The following is a 22429-nucleotide window of genomic DNA, read 5'->3' on the forward strand; positions in this document are numbered from 1 at the left end:
ATTGTAAATCGTCTTCCTCTGTTTGCTCCAGGATGGCCTTTCGGGACCCTACAGTAAAAAGGTTGCAGACAAAAACGTTGGAATAATAACGTTGCGTGGTAATATCGTTGTGTACATTATTATTGTGAGACCAAAACATTGAGGTTAATATCATGTGAAGCAATATCATTCTGAGTAATTTCAATCCAAGACAATATTATCGGGTGCAATTTCGTTAAAATTTATATATTACATTAGGACGATAAAACTATTGAATAATGGAGAAATATGCCATGGTAGAACCCTTGTATAAAGCTATAATACACCCTGGCCCACAGTTTGTGTAGGTGAACTGCTGGCCCTGAGGCAAGTTAAATTTTTTCGCCACCCCCTCCTTGAGCATCAAGAAACCCTTCTAAGATACCCAGATACACTGACGCCTCAGGTTGATATTAAAAGGGTTCTTTGATGCTCATGAAAGCAGTAGCGGATAAATTTAATTTGCTTCGGGGTCCAGCACTTTCATTACACAACCCGGTAGCCAGGGTGTATGTATTATAGCATATTAGAAGGGTTCTTTGGTGCTTAGAAAATCAGGGGCGGTGGAGTTTAAATTGCCTTGGCCCAGCACTTCACTTGTACAACCTGAGGGCTGGGGTGTATTTGGGGATATTAAAAGTGTTCCTTGATGCTTAGGAAATCGGTGGCGGATAAATTTAACTTGATTCGGGACACAACAGTTCACCTACAGAACCCGTGGTTATAAATTAGTATACTCATACTAATCAAACCAAAATGAGAATTATTCTTAAAACTTTATGGTTTTTATTTTTTGTTTCATTTGAAGCAGATGTGTTCTTAATTAATTTTAATTTCTCAATGTCCCGGGCAAACCTACTGTAGTAGTAAATCATATATCCACTATAATATACCTTCCAACTACAAAATCCTTATTGAAGAGAGTTTAGTGTTTTGTAAAATATAGTGGAAAATGCCCTATGTGATTATTACTAATTAACAAACTTGTGAATAAACACACTATGTGCATTTTTTGGCCATATTAGGTCCTTTTAAATAACAGAATTAATATATGCTAAAGCCTATATGATGAAAGTGGCGTTTATCTCAATATCTCAGCTTATTTTAAATGTCAGATAAGGCAGTTATTTCCAATTTAGATAAGTATAATACGTAATCATTCAAGTTTATTTATTTTTAAAAACTAAAAAATACTTGAGTAGAAAAAATTAACTTCAGCACACCACAAATAATAAATATACGAGTGTGGATCCTTTTTTTCTTTTAATTTGGTAATACAAATAACTTATGGAAAGTCTATTAAAGGAGATACCCTTTGCTAGAGGATTTTCTTTGTACTTTAGTAATTTATAGTTATTAACACTATTTATGAAATGAGTAGAATATTCTATTGAAAAATTTAATTTACAACTTCACCCCTATTTTTAAACATTTTGTTGTGGTAATTTATAATAATTTGTTTTATAAAGAATATTAAATATAACATAGAGCGTTCTCACTGACATCATAAATTGCATCATAATTGAAGGCTACACCATTTTGATACTGATAGTTAATATTTTTACTACATAAATTGGAATAATTTTCAATAAATATTGATGAAACTTTATCAAATGTCTTTAAGAATAAAAAAGGTCTTAACACCCTCGTTGATTACTAGCTGATGCCAATGATAAACAATTATATTTGATTTAAATCTATTAAAAATCCCTAAAAAGCTGGAATTATATATATTAAAACAATCAACTGAAGACGACAATAGCGACAATAAACACTTAATTTTAAAATTCAACAAAATATAATTTATTAATTAACATTAGAAATTCAACAAAATGAATACTATAAATAAATGTGTCTCTGAGCTCTCTTAATCATTAATGTGGCCTCCCTTAGCTGGAAATGGCTGACATAAACAATGCTAACATCATATGAAAACGCTCTAACTGTATAATTTAAAAAAATGAAGAGATGGGCTATGGGGCTGTTGTGCCCCACCCACATATCTGGACAAACGACTACTGTATGGAATATGTATCATTAATATTTTTTTAACGTAAGATATTAATATATTCAACTATTAAATATGTATATTTTTGTTTTTTATTCAGTTCTTCCTACTCATTACTGATAACAATTTTGATTTGATGACCTTAATGACTTACACAATCATTCTAATTTAATTATTGTTGAATGAGTAACGTATATAGAGGGGTTTAATATATTGAATGCCTAATATATCATACATTTTTGTCTGTCCCTAGAAATTAATTTATTTATTTTTACTTGTCTCACTCTTCCATTTGTTCCTCTCAATATAAAATATCGCTGTACAAAATATTTTGGGTTTTTATTAATATTTGATGACGGTCCTCACTTCTTAAAGTTTTGTCCTACATTAAAAATTACCCGAATAAAAATTAAACATCTCCAATTGTTCCTAATAACATAAAAGTTACAATACCAAACAATATCTTTAAGCATGTATACATTTTATGACAATAGTAGTTTTTTTAGCTTCAATATTCAATCCTTTATTACGAGTTGAATTCAATCATTTAATATTCTGTGTATAACAAAATACTTCATCCGGTTAGGGGAGAGATCACTAATTGCCGGACTGTATTCTGGATTCGGAGCCAGAGGCCATCTTATCCGGACTTATAACCGTAATATCCCTATACACAGACTTGGTTTGTATCAAAAAGTGTAACTGCTTAAAAAAGGTGGAAAAAATGTAAACAAAGAATGGGGATGTTAAAAAAAAAAGCCGAAAATCAACATAGTATCCCTGACAACTTAAAGAATGTTTTGGAGGAGAGAAAGAATAAAGGTCATGACGTTTCATTATATCAGATACAGGAAGCGGGGATCAAATTGTTGCCTACTTTAAACTTTGATAACTTGAAGACGACATTATCAAATAAAAAACCGGTTACCAAATAGGAAAGCTATTCTCGTCAGCTGACGATACGTAGTTCAATAGTGCCGTCATCATATGAGGAGATAAAGAGCTATAAGTGGAACGAGGAGCTTTCGAGGTCCGCCGTAGTCATGGCATTGGTTAATAATGGAGGTGAAATCTCCAATTCAACGATTGCTTCAACCTTAGGAGTGAATTTACGGACTGTTCAGCGTATCCGTAAGAAGCTAGAGGATACCTGGGATGTTGATGCCACCATAAAGAGGGCACCCAAGGAGGAGGGCGCCGACAGGAAGGTCAGGGACACCGACTTTGTCGACAAGGTGAAGAAGATGGTTGAGGATGACCCTACCAGGTCCATGAATGCCAAGGAGTGGCTGGAGACAGGCCCTGGGTGTGGCAACAGGACTCAGCACCCTGCCATGTGTCCAAAATCTCCATGCAGTGGTTAACCGAGAACTGTTATGATGTCGTAACCAAGGATTTGTGGCCTCCTAACTCTCCCGACCTTAATCCTTTGGACTATTTTGTCTGGGGCTATGTCGAGAGACATACCAACAGACATCCCCATAGCACCAAGGCCAGCCTGATGGACTCCATCAAGGAGGTATTCGGCAACATGGACAATGAGATGGTCAGAAGAGCATGCGGCCGGTTCAGAGGCCGTATTGAGGCCGTTATTGATGCCAACGGTGATTATATGGAATGAATGGCTACTCTATACCTATATGCTCGTCATAGTTTTGATTTTCAATAAAAAAGTTAAAAAATGTATATTTTGTGTTGTTTTTTGTAGAAAAATATTTTGGCGACAATTTGATCCCCGCTCCCTGTACAATCAGCTGTGACAAGAGAGGAAAGAAAGAAAGACCTAAATAAGGGCAATTGCTAAATCATTCCGATGTCGATCCCCAATTGAACTTTGAGTCCAACAAGGACTCACAATTATAACTCCGCAACAATTTCTCAGAGTTCAGAGTTTCAGAGTCTTTTATGAGGACGCACGAATGTTCAATCAAGTTTTGAATATAACTGAATCTATTTAGAAAAGGAAGTTCACACCTCAGTAAATAAAAAATAATGAACTAACCTGTTTATGATTTATTTTTTACTCGTTGGATGGCTTTTAAGTTGAATCAATATTAATTTTAAAAGACTTTTTACGAAAATTACTGACTAAGATTATTTGAACAGAACGGACTTTTCACTTAATTGTATCAACTCACTGAATACCCAAATTGTATCTCATGTCACATAATGAAACATCATAATTCTCCTAATGGAACATCTTTTTAGATAAAAGGAAGCAAGAGTTGATGTTATTATAAATACCCTGGAGTGAAACTTTGCTATATTAATTAAAAAGTTGTTCATACTTCACGTGAAGTATGTTTGTTTGTCTGACATGGAATTTCAAGAAGTTTGTCAAAGTGAATTGCTCTAATACAAACCCAAATATATTTTAATCTAGTATAATGTACTAATAAGTTATACAATTAAGTTAATAATTCAACACCATGAAAGACCTATTTATTCCTCAAAATACTTTAATTTTCATCATTTTAAACTCCATCTAGACTTTTTTAAATGCTACAGCATTTAATCCTTGCAACAGTTAGTATTAAATTCGATATGTAGAAAAACTAACATTTGCTTAAACTAATAAATAAATCATACACCGACATATATTGTTGGCATGATGTATTAAAACTAGAGTACTCTACAGTTTCAGTTTCGATCCTGCATATCCGTCCTTGAAACTTATAAAATACGGTTCTTAATGACGTCACTCAACTTTATCTATTAGTTTTTAAATCTGTTTTATCTTACTGATAGTCCAAAAACCTTTCCCAAAGACTAATAAGACCGATCTTGAGACAAGACAAAAAAGACCAAATAAATAAGGGCTGGCACAGTACTATAGTGATAGACTTTGTTGTACCCATCCTCATTTATTTGGTGCAGACTGGTCTTAGGATCGGTCCTATTATTTATTGGGTTCGGCCTTAATATTGTCGGTCCATGGAACTGTCAGTTCTAGAACGGATAAAAAAGGAGAAATAAAGTTTAGTGACATCATCAAGGACCGAACTATATAAGTTTTAGGACTGATATGCAGGACTAAACTGGATTGGACCGAGACTGAACTGGAGACTGGAGTCCTTTATAAGGACCAACACAACACTACTGATAGGTATTAAATTGTATATTTGTGCACTGAACATCTTTTGACTCGCATCATCGTGAGGGTATTTATTTTGTAGTTAATTATTAAGTTTTATTCTCATCGAATTACACAAATATATCCAATCCCTAGTAAGTTTTTGATTGAGGATATGTGAATGAGGGAAAATAGTTGGGGAACAAGTTTTTTGATTCGTTGGATTTTTAACCGGCATGTCACCTGTTTGCTTAGAGTTTGTTCAACTCGAACAAATTTTCCTAATTGATTCACATACAAAAAGTGTTCTATTTGTCCCCAGGGGTGTCCACAGGATTATATATTACGGGAGCTATATCCCCTGAAGCCTACTCCCTCTGGACTCCCTAGTCCCCAAATTTATCATACCTATTTTAATTATTCCTTCTTCTTTTTCGATAATCTACATAATCTTTTCTATTTCAGAACATTCAACATTCACGAAAAATGGAAGCGTAAAGATTCCTGTTCTCCACTATGCAACAAAACAGCGCTGGCCCTTATGAAGCTTTTAAGCTCCGAGATACTCATCTCTGGCTTATATGAAGTCTTTCACATCCTCTTCACACTCACAAATCCCATAGCTCTCAAGATGCTTATGGACTACATTGAGAAAGAAAGAGGTGACTATCTTCGTGGGATATATAGTATCCTTTTCCTCACGGTGACTGGGTTCCTCTCATCCCTATGTGAAACGCATACTTTTTATCATTTAAATCTCTCTGGATTTATAATGAAGACTGCATTGATGAGTGCCATTTATAAGAAGTCTCTTCGAGTTCCTCATTTCAATGGTATAAAACTTATATAAATAATGTTATCCTATCAGGGACGTCCACATGATTATTTTGGAGAGTGGGGGCTTGGTTTTTTTAATTTTATTGGAAAAAATAATACAAAAAATTAAATTTTTTAGAACAACGTCTCAAAAATACACAGCTATTCCCAAAAAAAATGATTTTTTCGTGGAAAAAAATTTCAATAACTCACTTATTCACAAAAAAACATTTTTTTGGGGAAAATTTTTTAAAAAATTTAAAGTTATTAACAGAAAATTAATTTTTATAGAAAAAAAATTTGAACTTTAAATTTTTTACTAACGTAAACAACTTCTAGTGCAAAAAAAAATCTTAAAGGGGGAGGGGCTACAGCCCCTCCAGCCCACCCCCTGGGGACGCCCCTGCTTATAAATCAATTATTAATTACTTCTTTTATTTTCATTATTTCCCTCTTCCTTCTAAACTCTAGGAGGAAACGTCATAAGTCTCGTCTCTGTGGACTGCCAATGGTTAGTCAAAGCAATACGTTTCATCCACCTTCCTTGGTCATGTCCACTTCAAATCATTATTGCAATTTATTTGTTGTATAATATTCTGGGTGTGGCAATTGTACCAGGTTATTTTTATTACTGTGACATTATATAATAATACTATGTTCAACTATTTTTCTTCCGGTCTCTATAGGTATAATTATAATATTCATTCTGATAGGAATTAGTTTCCTCCTCTCCTTACTTCTTCAAAAGTTTCAAAAATCTCATTTAAAAAAGGACATACGATTAAGTCGCATCATGGAAGCCTTGGGCCATTTTAAAACCATCAAATTAAATTGCTGGGAAGAATCCATCATAGATAAAATCGGAATTCTTCGTAGCGATGAAATATCTGTGATGAAAAAATTTCTTTCTATGCAAGCACTTCAGGTAATACCATTTTAATCTTTTTAAGACTAGTATTTTTTTCACAATGACAATAGTTTCGTACTGGTACAAAAATGGGTAATTTTCCATGTTTTTTAATTAAATATATATCGGGTGTGTCTTTGAAAATTGGACACTTTGAATATGGAATTTTAACAAGTTTGATTCCGAAAACTAGGGGAACAACATTAGTTGAGTTTTTCCTGATGTTGGCATATGTGTTGTACCCATTTCTAATCTTCAATTTATCCTCCATCGACTTTGTTAATGACCTTCTTTTGTCGCTGGAAGATATTACAGGTGGTAGTAATGAAATTGGAGATCATGGAGTTCCAATGATTCTCAACAGAAGCCTTGAGTACTTCGAGATTTGGTGGTCTCATTTAACAGGCTCTGGCTTCGACATGTGGCCAGAAAGTGATGATACAGAGAGACTTTGCGCTGTTCGGATTATTGAGAAGTGACGGACATCGCTGGAGATGGTCCTGACGAACTATTTGTGTCAAAAATGGACGCTTTCAAATTGCCAAAATCTTGCCCCTGCCTCCTTCACGGCATTCTGGATGGTGTCTTCAGTAATGTTGAGTTCTTTGGGACGAGCTACCATGGATTTCTGTGGGCTGTTCTAGTTTATTAATCTCATATGGATTTATTTTACTTTCAGGCTTACTTTTGATGGCAATACCATTATTGATATTGCAGCTATTTTTTTTTTTTGCTTGCCTTAGTCATGTTTCGGATCTCTGGTGTGTGTATTCTGTGCAAAGTAGAGTAGCAAATCGATTCTTTTGTCTCTTTGTGATGCCATATTTCGATTGAGTGTATGATATGTGTTTTTGTTTTTCCTCTCTTTATAAGTGTCCAAATTTCAAATACGCACCCGGTAATACAGACTTCTATTCTTCTTTTTTTTCTTTTTGTGAGCAATTCAGACCGAACTTCTTTCAATGACCGAATCAGTTCGGATACTCAATTTCTGTAATTAATCATCAAAAGTTTATCCTTTAAGATATTTACCATTTATTTTTATTTTAATTACTATTGGATTCCAATTTAATTTTGTCCATTATAGAAATTTGGTCTGAATTGCTTACATAGAAAAATTTGACCTAGATCGGTATCATTTAAAATTCTTTCAGTACGGACTCAACCCAGACTTCCAGAATGAAACCCAACAGTAAAATATACCGTCTACTTTTTTGTCAACTGTCGATGTTTCTGCTTCTTTTCTCCTAATCAGTATTCTGAAAGTTGATTGATTGAAACAGAATTAGCTTTTTTTTTTAATTTGTGAAGTATTCTAAACCGTTATTCCATGATAATTATGTAATTGATAAGAATTGGCTAATGATCAACTGATTTTGTATCTTTTACACGGCGTTACTTCGCTAACCGAAAAACAACCATTATATTTTGTTGTTAGCTGTCGATTGCCTCATCTCCCATAATACGTTATGGATATTTCATAATTTACTATTTTTGATAAATAAACAAAGTAATAAGTTATTCTATACTTATAATCCGTTTCCGAAAGGACAGGAATACAATTTGTTGTTGACCTCTTGTCGTTTGTATGATAAATATATTGGCCATTTTATTATTTCTCTGAAGCAATTTATGCTATCATAAACAAATACAGACATATAACTACTCTTATAATAATATATTACAATGTAATATTATAATACATTATCGAATAAAATACTATGTAGATTTTAATGATATGTAATTCATTTTAAAAAATGGGGGAGAAATAATATGATGATATTCTGGGAGTATATAAATGGCAGTTGGTATCATTGACTTATTTGGCTATCTACCAGATGATTTTGGGCCTTTTTTTGTTTCTTGTTGGTTAAAAGATGGCGTGATATAATATAGGGAACGACCCCGTTTTCATATATTAAGCAAAAGCTACTAATTTTCTTTTTTAAATCCATATGGCATATTCTTGTCAAATAATTTGAGCTTATTCAAGTTAGAATTTCTGAAAAATTATTTAAATATACACCAAAGAATTAGCTCAATGAACAATACACTCGGCAGATTTATTCTCTTGAACTCAATGTGCGTAGATTTGCGTCACGGTCATTGATTGAGAAAGAAATACGCATTTACCTGAAAGAAGATCCCTAAGTCAGATGGAGTAATTGTAATACTTTAATGGTTAATTATTCTTACACAGTGCAACTCCATCTGATCAATTAAAGGAACATTAAAAAAAACTAAACTCATGCAAAAAAAAATAAAAAAATATAATTTTAACTTTGAAGTAACTTTGAACTTTGGTTTTTAACGTGGGCGTTTTTTTTTTTTTTTACGCTTTAAGCATTATTAAGTTAATATAAAAAATAAATACATAGTTTTTGTTAAAAGTAATTCTTTAAATAAATTCAATAACTGTACCTAAGTAAACTGTTATCACAAAGTGCCCATTAAATTTAAATCAAAATCAGGTTTAAGCTATGATCTTCAAAAAATGTGGGGTTTCAACACACACAAAATATCGAACACAAATTAAGAAAAAATGATAAATGCCAAATGTATTCATTAAATTCATAAATAGACTTAAAATTTGTGAGCAATAGCTCAATAACTCAAAAAATTTCAGACTTCTACCTTTTTGGGATAAATTGTTTATTTTGCTTTTTGTGTAAAAATTGCTCATTTTGCTAAACTGGTATAAAATAAATATAAAAATTTGGGTTCTAGTGAGATTACACAATTTTTTTAAATTATACTTTGATTATATTTATGGATACAAAAACCACATCCACAAATCTTCCTTTATTAGACTCTCTTCTCAGAGGTATAACTTTGTATATAATGCAATCAAGATTATGATTACATAATTGAATATGTGAGAGAACCAGATTTTTTTGACAACAGTCAATAAAAAAAGATGAAACTCGCCCCAAAATTGATTGTTGAATAATCGTACTTGAATCTTGCATTAAAGGAAAAATTATTTAGTAACAAACTGCGAAACCTTGATCTTCCATACAGGCAAAGGTTGGCTGCATAATCAATAGTGGAGATGTATCCTTCTAACAAGACTTCTGATGATCTCACAAAATTCAAATTTGCTCAAACTACTATTGTGTACGTTAAAAGATCTTTTAGTAAGTTTAAAACTACCAATACGGATCGAAGGGAAAAATTATTGAAAGAAAATCTTTCTTAAATCTTAATTTGTAGACAAAATATTGCAAAATTGAGCAATAAGTTAATATAAATATATAAAAACACTAAAAATTTTAAAGGATTTTCATAAAACTATATTTTTCTTTAATTAAAAATTGCTGAATTTTGATATTTTGAGACCTGATGTTTCAATATTTTAGCGCTCTATTCATAAATATATAGGCTCCAGTATTTTATAGACTTATTTCGATCAAGTATGGGTTTTACTTTACATTTTATGGATTAGGTTAATATACATAGAAATATTAAGGATAATCTAGTGCCTTCATTTGACATATGGAACTATTTTTATTTCCAATATAACCTTTCAAATATAATCTACTTCATAGTTTATCTATAACGGATCGATAATTTTTACGATATTTAAGTGCAATTTGAGACACCCTTAAATTATTTAGTGTTGGAAATGTCAAATAATAAAATTTAGAATTCTACAAATGCATTTCAGGTTCACTTTTGAGAAAAATCATCCGAGCATGTTATTTCGTTGACTAAGCTCTAATGTAAAAAAATAAAAATAAAATGTATTTAAATAATATTTTTTAACAAAATAAATTACAATATAATTTATAGTTCCCTGATTCGATTCTTTGATAATATAGGTAATACCCCACTTATAAGGGACACCTGTTTAGGACGTTGTGCACGTCGTTACCTTTATCGCATCACGCAACCTAATTACAAAATAAACAGAAAAAGGCTCAAATTAGTTGGTAGTTCCCAACTAAGAAATTATTATTCAATGATTGTTGCAAAGGGTTCACAGCTTAACTTGAGCTAATTTTAATTCAACCAATCAACGTTCAGAGCACTGGTTAGAGGAAAAGAAACAGAAACATTGACAGATGACAGCAAAATACACCATGTATTTTTGTGATTAATGCCGTACAAAGGACAATTTATAAATTATGGTACGAATGGTTGAAAGTTTCCTTTAAATAAAAGCAAAATTAGATGTAAAAAATAAATAAAATGACGTTACATTATTTTGAGTGCAAAATTCCCGGAAAAATGTCCTGTAGAAAGACAGTTATTCACATTGCATTCAAGGAAAATGACACAATAAATTACACCATGATAAGGTTGATTATTTCAAGATATGCTACTAGTTCCTGCAAAAAAAAATCAGTCTCATTTGGTTTGAAATTTATGAAATACATATACAAGAAATACTTTTCTGCTAAAAATAAGAAAATATCCAGGGTGGTCTTAAACATTTGCAAGTGACTGTATTTTTATATATATATACAGGGTACAATACGGAAATTTTTCGGGATCAAGAAGTAAAATCAAAACCTTAATAGCTTTTTATTAGAAAAGTATAATGAAAAATGTTATTGAGAAAACTTTTAGCAATCAATCTTGCAAAGAGTTATTCAGCCTCTATCACATCTTCCATGCGACGTCGGAACGTGGTGCAGTTTCCCACAAAATAATCGGCGGATATGTTGGCCCATTACTTCTTGATGCTCGCCTTAAGTTCCAGCATATATCTGTGTGATGTATTCCCAAACTTGCTCTCTAAAACGTTGCACACATTGAAGTCGAGGGGATTGATATCAAGACTGGAAGAGGGTCAGAAGGTCTTATCGCAAAAGTAAGCCAAGTGATCCTTGCATAAGTTATGTGTCTTCAAGGACGTATGGCTGGGGGTACCGTCTTGGGTCCCCATATAGTTGTTCTGAGGATAGCTAGCCTTCAGCCGGGGCAAGACTTTTCTCTGTAGGATCTTATAGTAAGCCTTAACCCCGAATTTCTAATTGGCCTTGAAGAAGAAGGTATCAATTTTTTTTCCATAAGAGGTCATGACTCCCAAGCACATTGTTTGGGCCAGATGTTTTGTCCTGAAGAAAAATATGGACTTCCTTAGGTAATGCTGCTTTAAATCTGTCGTTTCTACGGTTCAAAAACTTGTGGACTGTGAAGATTTTCTTGTAGAGAAGATCTTCACAATGGACAAATTACTCTTAAAGTGAAACAGTAATCAGTTCTCATATATCGAGCCTTAAGGCCTTCATTCTGTCGGTGAGGAGATCTCTTGGTATCTTGACAAAGCTCTTAAGGCTAAGCTCATTACGAACTATCTCCTGATGATGATCTCGTCCACTTTGAGCTCGTCAGCCAAGCTGCACATTGATGCTGTTGGATCTTCCTTGATATTAGCTTCCAGGGAATTGAGAAATCATCCCGCTTGAAACCATTTCATCCACTTCATGCCTTCCTTTTGACTCCTTTCCCATTCTACTTGGCCACCATGATATTCCAGACTGTACTAACAGTCATGCCGACAATGTCTGAAATTCTTTATATGTCACTATCCACGTCGAGAAGATCTGAAATCCTCAGCCTTTCTGTTCAATTGTTTTTCGTGTGATTATGATCAAATCAAAACGACGCAATAAAAAAATAGCACACTTATCGGTACATTACTTGAGATGTCACCTGCAACCATAATTAGCACAATAAAGGTAAATTTAATAACGTGGAAAATTTCCCTGTCGCACAATGTTTATATATTTTTTTTTTTTGGGGGTGTTGGTTTTTGGAATTTTAAAAAATTAAAAAATTTTCTTAGCTGCATAATTTGGTCAAATTACTTTATTTTACTGTATAATACACTTCATATTGAAAAGGTTTTGTTTAACAATGATCTTCAAGAACACTGATCAGGGGAGACCGCAGGATTATATATTTTTTTACTCTGCTGCATAATTTAGTCCAATGATTTTTTTTTTTATGATTTTTTTTTAACCAATTTTTTTTTATCTTTTTCTAGTATAAAACAAAAATTCCTTTGTTTGACAGGTTCTACACCCTCTTCAGCCCTCCTCTGCGAATACCCCTTTATTATATACTTCCTATATTGAAAAGTTTTTTGTTGATCAGTGAAACAGTGATCAGTTCTTGATGTAGAGGACATCAAAAATATCCTATAACCCCCCTCCCTGTCTCCCCCTCATGAAAAAGAATCTTTAAATTACCCCCCCCATCCACCCGTCATCTGGACGTCATAAATGTATGACCCCTAAAAACACTCATGAAGATGTCATACAAAATTCCTATAAAAATCCACCTTGACCAAATTTTTTTATCATATCGATCTAGGATTTTCAGATCGAAACTCAACCCTATTAATTTTTATAATAATAATTTAACTATATTTCTTTCTTTCCAGGTCTTTCTATGGAACTGTGGAATCTTTATATTTTCTTTCTCAGCCTTTGCCACATTTAGTTTTTACTCGCATCAAATGAGCGTTCAGAGTATCTTCGTCTCTGCTGCCCTTGTTAATACAATGCGAATACCTTTCAGACTATTACCAAGGTATGTAAGCCAAACATTGAATACTGATTAAATATAAAAAGTTTGTATGTAAGTCATGTTATGTATCGATTAGAGTGGTCCTTAAAAATAACTTCAAGAAATGTTCGAGGGACATAGACCAAAAATGTTCAATTTGATAAATCCATATTAGTAAAAGCAAAGTTTATCTGTTCGTATGAACCGAATGAAGGCATTTTTGAAATAAGACATAATTATGTAGTCATTTTAGATATCGCAGTCGTGAAGCATCGAGCGTGTATGCAGAGTGTATTGTAAGAAGTGCTCACCAATGTATATTATAAACATAATTTGATCTAAGAAAAAACAATGCAGTCGTATTATTAAATATCGTACGTGCACGCATGTAGCATTGAGCGTGTATACCGGGTGCACTAACTTCGATTGACGAAGAGAAAATTAGAAGCAATATCAAAAACAAATGAATCTATTATCTTATTAATGTCTGGGTGTGAAATGGCCCTATAAAAATGTTGTCATTGTAGATCTCGCAGTTGTTTATCATGTACCATGAAGCGTGTTTTAAAGGGTGCACTGTATGTCATGCTCCCTGATGTATATAATAACCATAGTTTTATCTTTTAAAAAAAACAACGTAGTCGTATTTATAAATATTGCGATTTTACATCGAGCTTGTATACAGTAAGGAGCGGTACGCCGCTCCCTAAATCAAGGAATTTTTGCTGTTTACTAGTTAATTTTTTCGGCAGGATGAAAATTTTTTTATGGATCTATTTTCTAAAGAAATAACGGTTATTCAAACAAATGATTCAATAGAGGAAAAGCTTAATGTTTTAAACTTTGACCAAAAAATATATGTATGTATCCTGCGAAAAATGTTAGTGCTACTACAACAGCCAATAACGCCCATTGGCAATTGCCATAGAGATAAACAATAATGGAAAAAATAAGGGTAATAAATCCATTCAAATTAATGAATTTATTTTGTCTACATCTGATATTATGGAAGAGTAGATATAGACGATATCGCCTTTATTGAATAATAGCGGAAGTACCCAGAATTAGCCGGAGTAATTAGGGGTCTGCTAAATGAAAAAAAATGCCTTATATAATATAAAAGATAACTCCCCCAGAAATCCTCTGTGATACTGTCTGTTTTGCATGATCATACTCACACATAACTACTCAATACTTATATTAATTCATATGACGTGTTCTCTCCTTAAGAATAAAGGAAAAGAATAATGATATACAGAAAAGACCAATAACAAAAAGAAATAGAAACAGTGTTCTACACGTTCCATGCAATATATATTTCATTAATATTATTTTATTACTTCTTAGATCAAAATATATAAATTATATACATCATGGAGCACAGTGCATCCGGTGACTTGCTGTCCAATATTCATACAGACAAACTTTGCTCTATTAATTATAGATTAACAATGTGGGAGTTAATTTTGTAGCCACAAGACGGCGCTACTCTCTCAATCTTTGTTTACGGACTAGTGAGTAAACAAGGCTCGTGCCCCATTTAAATAATCCGAAAATGGCAGCTGACATCCCACTTTTTTAGCTCTGGTACTCCATAGGGGAGGGGTTGTCACCCAAACCAGTACTGGTGGTATAATAAAATTGACATCTTGGTTGGAAAAAACATTCCACGTGGCCAATGAATCTACTCGAGCTTACAAGGGCCTTTTGCCACATAGTTTATTGCTTTGCCCCCCCCCCACCCTACTAAGCCCACCCAAATTTCAGAACCACTTTATGTGGTATACATATATTTAGGTATGTTAAATAATTCTTTAAAAAAATAGATTTGAAGGCAATAACAAACGTTATTTGATGTTTCCGTTTCTTTTGATTTCAGTGATGCCCATATTTTCAATATTTATTCGACAGCAACGGATTAATTTGAACTTTTCGACAGAAATTACTTAATATAATTTTAATCTTCCCCCTCTCTTTCAAAAGCACACTTATTTGAAGTTCGCTCTATGTTGTTAACATACCAACATATATTGATCACAATTAGAAAAATAAAGAATTTATTCTTGTAAGATATTACGTACATATATCCCGCGTTATAAATAAGTAATTACACTTGAAACCAATCCCGAGTTTTTTAGTATATATTGTGTAAGGCTTGTACTTAATTGTATATACTCGTATATTACTTCTAAGGGGCATCCGACAATAAATTTCAATTATTTATATGGAAAACAAATGACCAAATGCCTATACATACAAATTATTTAATTAAGAGAACGTAATGGCATTAATCTTTTTACGTCCCCATACCTCTCGATACATACATAATTTATAGCTTAATGTACTTAAGGATCTTAAAAAAATAAAAAATAATAATTTACACTATGGAACTCTAGATATCTGGAATAAATACGGAGTTTTTCCTTTCTTATATGAGTCAATGTTTCTTTAATGTGTACAGGGTGGTCCAGATAAACTGCGATAGTCTTTAAAGGCTGATAACGAAAAACTAAATAGAGTAGATCCATATTTTCTTTATTATTTGAAAGCTACATTTAATCATTCATAATGAGATCTGTCTCTCGATACCTTCGGCCACACGACGCTGGATCTCGTGCAGATCCAGTTTTGCCATTGTACTGGTTCTGCACCGTACCATAAAAGCCAAAAAAGGGCAACCTGTCTCGCTCACAAAATGTCCTGACTATTGGAAGCCAGATGTTTGACCTGCAAGCCATGAAGTCACGCGATTTCTATCTCTGGGGGAGGGTCGAGCATGAGGCCTGTGTCCAGCATCATTCGTCTATGGAGGCCATGAAGAAGTCCATTGTCCATACAATGGAAAAGCAGGATCTGCACGACGTCGCCCGGACCTGCCAAAGCTTCCAGCGTTGTGTGGCAGAAGTTATCAAGAAAGGCATATTTAATTAGGAATAATTGAATGTCATTAAATGTAGCTGCAAATAATGATAAAATGATGGTTCTATTCCATCTAGTTCGTTCGTTGGAAGCCTTTAACTATTTTCCCAGTTAATCTGGATCACCCAGTATAATTATAAATAAAAGTTGAATAAGTAATATTGTGTCAATCTTTATTTAGAACCAATGAATGGAGTCCCTTCCAGTTCAATCTCGGTCCCAGTTGAGTTTAGTCCTGCATATCAGTCGTAAAACGAATAAAGTTCGGTCCTTTAAGACGTCACTCAACTCTGTTATTCTTTTTGTAATTAGTTCTAATACTTAGAGTCTAAAGGACCCAGGGTCTTAATAGACCGTGCCTAAGACTGGACTAGATTCGACCGAATAAATCAGGACTGGCACAACACTACAAATTTGGTATGAGTATGTCACAGTAGAGATGGAAATCCAGTAGAATTGTTGATTCTCCTACTAGAGATTACAATATTATTCTCTCCTAGGATAAATTAAAATTTTGAATATTAGTTATATAAATTAATAGCATTTGAAGAGGTTACGTTTTTTTTTCAAAATATGACGCCAATTCATACCCTCTATGGTATTGTATATTGCAATATTGTATTACTACATTTTGTATTCATTTGGATCAAACTGCATTGAATCCAAATAAGTATTATGGAATACAAGCTTGCTGACTTTCCTTATATCCTAAAACTTTCATATCGCATGAATAATGATATTATATCTTTAACGTCTCTTTTAGTTAACTCAATATAAATGTAAGAGTTCATTTTAGTTACTAAATTATCTTTAGTTAAAAACACCTGCATAACAGGTGGGCCGGGAGATATTTTTGGATATTATATGGGATTTATGATGCCCAAGGAAGCGGCTGTGGAAGAATTTTTTTTAACAGTTTGAGTAGACTCAAGTAAACTGCTACCTGTATGTACGAAATACGAATAATCTGTACAGGATTCAGTTTTTTTATAAAATAAGTTCTTTTGATGACTCAGTTCTTTTAAAGATTTAGTTCTTTTGATGATTCGTTCCTTTATATATTCAATTCTTTTAGTGAATTAGTGCTTTTGTTAAAACAGTTCTGTTGAATGGTATACATATTCTAGAAATCTATTACTAGTGCTAGTAGGATCCTATAAATGATGATGATTATTGTAACTTTTAGGAGTCCATCCAGAGTTGAGTTTGAAGTAAATGTGATACTGGAGAAGGGAGTGAGGAGCCCGAACAATTAATTTAGGGTTGTTGTTTACGTAGATTTGAATTCTGAAAGGATAAAGAAAGGAAAGAGAAAAGGGGATTATTAAATTGAGGATTGTCGATGATTGAGAAGAAGTAGGTGCGAGTAGTGAAACATATAGACGATGAAGAAGAGGAGTAATGACGGGATTTACTTGTATTTCCCAAGGTACAAATAATATCAACAGATTCCATTTCTTCTCAAAATTAAAAAATTATCATGACGTAATTTATAATCCATAAACACCATTCATATCTGTCTCCCATTCATCATTATTAATCCCTCATCTCCAGTACCGACTGTCCAATGTCCATCCCTCCTTCTACAGCCCTACAATAAAACTACTAACTAGTTCAGAAACATAAACTGTATGACGTCACTATATATCCTTCTTCAAAGTGGGAATAAATGTCCGGGAATGAATTTTAAGGGGAACGCATTTACTGGGACTGAAATTACTAGGAGTTGAAAGACACGGGATGAATTTACTTGGAATGAAATTACCGGTCACGGTTCCATAGAGGATATGACTTGGAGTCATATTTTCGAAAACATGCAACCTTTTTAAATATTCAATGCTACTATCTCCCTCAGTAAAATTGTAACTTGTCCTAGGAGAAAATAGGATTGTAATCTCTACTAGTAGAATTATTGATTCTCCTAGGAGAATCAACGATTCTACTGGATTTCAATCTCTGTTGTGACAGGTATATTATATTTGATATTTTTAAAATATTAAACATATAAATTTCATCAAATTTTTATTTATTAAAATGATAATAAAGCACTTATTTTTGAGAATAATTTTACACAAAAAAAAACTAAGTACTTATCACGTATATCGTTGAAGGATTTTAATTCCAAAGAATTACCAACGAAAAATGTATCTTAATACAAGTTTTGTACTAAGCATTTCGGGGTGTTTGTAGGGGATTGGCTATAGGAACTTGAGCCCTACTACCCAAAATATAATCCTCCAGACGCCCCTGTCATTGTAAATGTATACAGCTTATAAAATAAATAAAAAAGATATCACATCATTACCTTGATTGTATCTCGCAACCTTTCTCCAGAAAAGAAACAAAAACAGGGTCAAAATCAGTTTGGTAGGAAGCCAATTCTTCCCGACTATTTAATTAACATATTATTCAATAACTATTGGGAATGATCAAAGCTTGACAAGACCTCATTCTAGTTTGATCAATCAACGTTCCAAACACTTATTAGGGACAAAAAAACAGAATTATTGACACCTGGAAACAAAAAATACAAAGTTTATTTTTGATTTAGAGAGGTAACGTAGGGATTTATGACTCAAATGGGAATTATAACATCGATATAACTTCGCTGACACAAAAATATACAGTGTCTTTGCTGATAGCTCTGTATGTTTCTACTTTTTACCACCTTATCAGTGTTCTGAGTGTTGATTGGTTGAATTAGACTAAGCTCATTTTCACCTTTTAACAATGATTAAATAATAATTGCATAGTTTGAAAGAGTTGGGTAACTTGATTTTCTATTTCTTTTTGAATGAAAGGTTGCGTACAATGTATTTAGAATTCCATGACTACTCTAACCATTTCCCTAATTATAATTATGTTTTTATTTTTTCTCTGTAGTTGCATCTCTGCTCTTTCCCAAGGGATTGTCTCCATTAAGAGAATAGATTCTTATCTTAATCGAGAAGAAGTAGACTCAGTCAAATCAAACGATTTTTCTAAGTCCCCTCGACCCGAAGATGGCTATTCTATTCAAGTACAGGACTGTAACTATTCCATCGATAAGTTAAAATTATTGAAAAATATAAATTTCTCTACGAGGGTTGGGGAATTAACGGCAGTGGTTGGAAAGGTGGGCAGTGGAAAGTCATGTTTACTAGCTGCCCTTTGTGGAGAATTAAATCAACGAGGAAAGGGGTCGTCATTAATTAATAAGGATTTGGTTTATGTGACACAAAATATTTGGCTTAAGTCCGCTACGATACGAGACAATATTACTTTTGGACAACCCTACAATTCTAGTCAGTATCAAAAAGTTGTATCCTTGTGTCAGTTAGGGCAGGATTTTAAGGACGTGAGTTGATTGCCTAATAATTTATACATACATACATAATTACTAAAATATTTTTATTCAAGATGTACAGAGGAGATTTGACGTATTTAGCCAGTAATGGCTCTACACTTAGCGGTGGACAACGACAAAGGATTGGTTTTGCGAGAGCTATTTATCAAAATGCACAAGTTTATCTTATGGATGATCCTCTCTCTGCTTGTGATTCTAATTTGAAAGCGCAGATTTTTCATAACACTATTGGACCCAAGGGGTTCCTTCAGAAAAAGACTCGATTACTCATAACTAATCAGTCCAGTCTAATACCACTCATGGACCGTATTATTGTTATACAAAATGGAACCGTTGTATATGAAGGGACATACGATCAGTTTAAATCACATTTTTCATCTGTCAATGAGTTTTTGGAACCGGATGAGTAAGTATATATATATATATATACAATTATAATTTGGGATGTGTCACAAGTATACTTTTTCTACTCAAGATTTTTCGAGTTTCCAAAAAAGAAATAGACTCAGTAACAACGATTTCTTGTAACTTACTAAAATAAAATTCCCCCATCTATACAAAAACTCTACATCTTATATCCTTCAAAATGAAGAAGTTATGTGACTTAAAAGGTTTCATGTTATACGGAGAGAAACATTTTTAAACACGTTAGTTGGTAACTGTTGTGCTTCCCGAATTTACTTTATCCTAGAATTTTCACTCCTACATATAAAAACCCTATTAAATCACATAATCTCTTCATTTTGAAAAGAACAATTGTTTAGGTTTGAAGATTGTGACATATACAAGTCTTACAAGTTCACTATTTAATGTTCCGTTTCAAAAGTACACCCCTCGTAACGTCTACAGTGTACACATCCGATTGATGTAAAAAATATTCAGAAACTCGTTGTTTGTCATAATATTAGTGAATGAAACACACACCTCATTGTTTTATTCAATTTAAAAATATTTTCGTAATCTAAGATTAGTGATCCAAGTTTATAGGTTTCACATATCTGCATTGGACGCCTTCACGAGTGAAAGTCTATATTTTATAGTAGGCAGAAGGAGAAAAATTCTAAAATTTTATGGAAAAATTCACAGAAAAAGTCTGTCTCTTTACAAATTATTCCTCAAATTTTTCTAAGACAAAGGAGCTTTCCTGAACTACGGGGTCAAAACAAGCCTAGCTACATACTTGATTATTCCATGTTTCTAGAATTCTATACATACACCTATAAATAATACTACAATTCACTAAATTGTTTATTTGACCACAAGACTCTCAGTCGCTTGGCTTACAAACTAATATAAGTAATGAAATAGGTGAAAAGGTCTGTTAAAAATCAAAAACAATCAAAATATACATTTACACTTGATTTTTTAACATTCGGTCAAAGTTTAACACAGTAGAAAGAAAGAAATCTTTGATGGCATTTTATCATTGTGAGAAAGACATATTTTTTTAATTTAAAGCTCAGCTAGAAGAATTCAGCTGCTATGGAAAGAAATTGGGTAGGGATGTCCTTAGTTTGAAGAACAAATTTGGACTATAAATAAACACCGGAATGTATTTGCAAGTGATGGGGGGGGAGATAATTATATAATGGTGACGTCACCAGGGGACCATGCATGATTTTTTTAGGGGGCGTAGCAGGTTTTTTTTTTGACCACTTTGACAATATGTTTTTTTTTATATATGCCAAATTTGGCAAAAAAATTCTTCAATGGAACAGTGCAGCTTAATGGACAACACGCTCCTGAGAAATTATTCTGTTGAACTCAATTTGCGTAGGTTTACGCCCCGGTTGTTCCTAGAGCACGAAATATACATAATGTATATGTACTTCAAAATAGATTTCTAGGATAGATGGAGTAAATTCAACCCTACAATGTTTAGTTCTACTTAAGCATTGCAAGTCCATCGGACAAATTTAAGGAACATAAAAAAAAATTGAGAAGAGACTAAATTTGAACGAATAAATCAAGGTAAAATCTTTTTTTTTTCTCTGCAAAATTATGAAATTGCAATTTTTTCATACAAGAAAATTTTTGATGTAATATTAAAAATTATATTTTTTGAGAGAAAAATGCGTTTTTACATCAACTAGTCGTTTTTATGTATTTATTTCTCTATGCCCAGCACCTCTATCCCCCTAGTGATCAAAATCGTGTGTATTTTTGACTCACCCGTTTTTGCATTAACAATCTGAAGAATAAACTTTCCTTTCCTCATCTGTTGTCATCATTATTTAACTCCTGAGGAGTTAACTTCATTTTCTACAACAATCAATTATATTCAAATCCTGATTGAACATTTGTTTGTACTCATAATTCTCAACGGAGAATAACGCTCAGGATTTGTGATGGAGTTGTAATTGTATGTCTTTGTTGGACTCAGAGTGGAATGGAGGATCAACATTGATATAATTCTTGCCAATGCCATTATTTATTTCCTTCTTCCTCTCCTCCATTGTCACAGGTAATTGTAGCTGATTTAATGAAACGTCATGACAGATAAGCTGCTATGTTCCAAAACATTTATCAAATTGTCGGAATTACCATGTTGATTTTTGGTTTATTTTAATATGCCCAAAATAAACACAATTTTCATCAGTAGTCATGACTAATGTTCTAAAAGAAGGTATTTTATCCTATGACCTCTGGAATTTGCATCTACGATCCTCTAGTAAGTTATAACTAACCCAATTTCATACTTAAATATTGTTGTAGTTTTGATACTGTTAGTGGCATTGACCAGTTGCGGCATTTATTTGAAGCAGAAATTGCTCAAAATGAAATTTTGAAAATGCCATGATAAGGAATTATACAATATACATA

General features: G+C 32.9%; 1 protein-coding gene across 2 annotated transcripts in view; it reads left to right on the plus strand.

The window, feature by feature from the left end:
- The window catches only part of LOC121121430 (multidrug resistance-associated protein 1), a 119905-nt gene that overhangs the window by 91139 nt on the left and 6337 nt on the right, over positions 1-22429 (plus strand). For both annotated transcript variants that reach the window (XM_071889871.1, XM_040716357.2), the window contains 6 exons: positions 5565-5932; positions 6387-6533; positions 6602-6840; positions 13217-13365; positions 19144-19597; positions 19660-20012. In XM_071889871.1, coding sequence (XP_071745972.1) covers positions 5565-5932; positions 6387-6533; positions 6602-6840; positions 13217-13365; positions 19144-19597; positions 19660-20012 — 1710 coding nt within the window. The remainder of the gene's footprint in view (positions 1-5564; positions 5933-6386; positions 6534-6601; positions 6841-13216; positions 13366-19143; positions 19598-19659; positions 20013-22429) is intronic.

The sequence above is a fragment of the Lepeophtheirus salmonis genome, chromosome 7, assembly GCF_016086655.4.
Source record: "Lepeophtheirus salmonis chromosome 7, UVic_Lsal_1.4, whole genome shotgun sequence".
Taxonomy (NCBI): domain Eukaryota; kingdom Metazoa; phylum Arthropoda; class Copepoda; order Siphonostomatoida; family Caligidae; genus Lepeophtheirus; species Lepeophtheirus salmonis.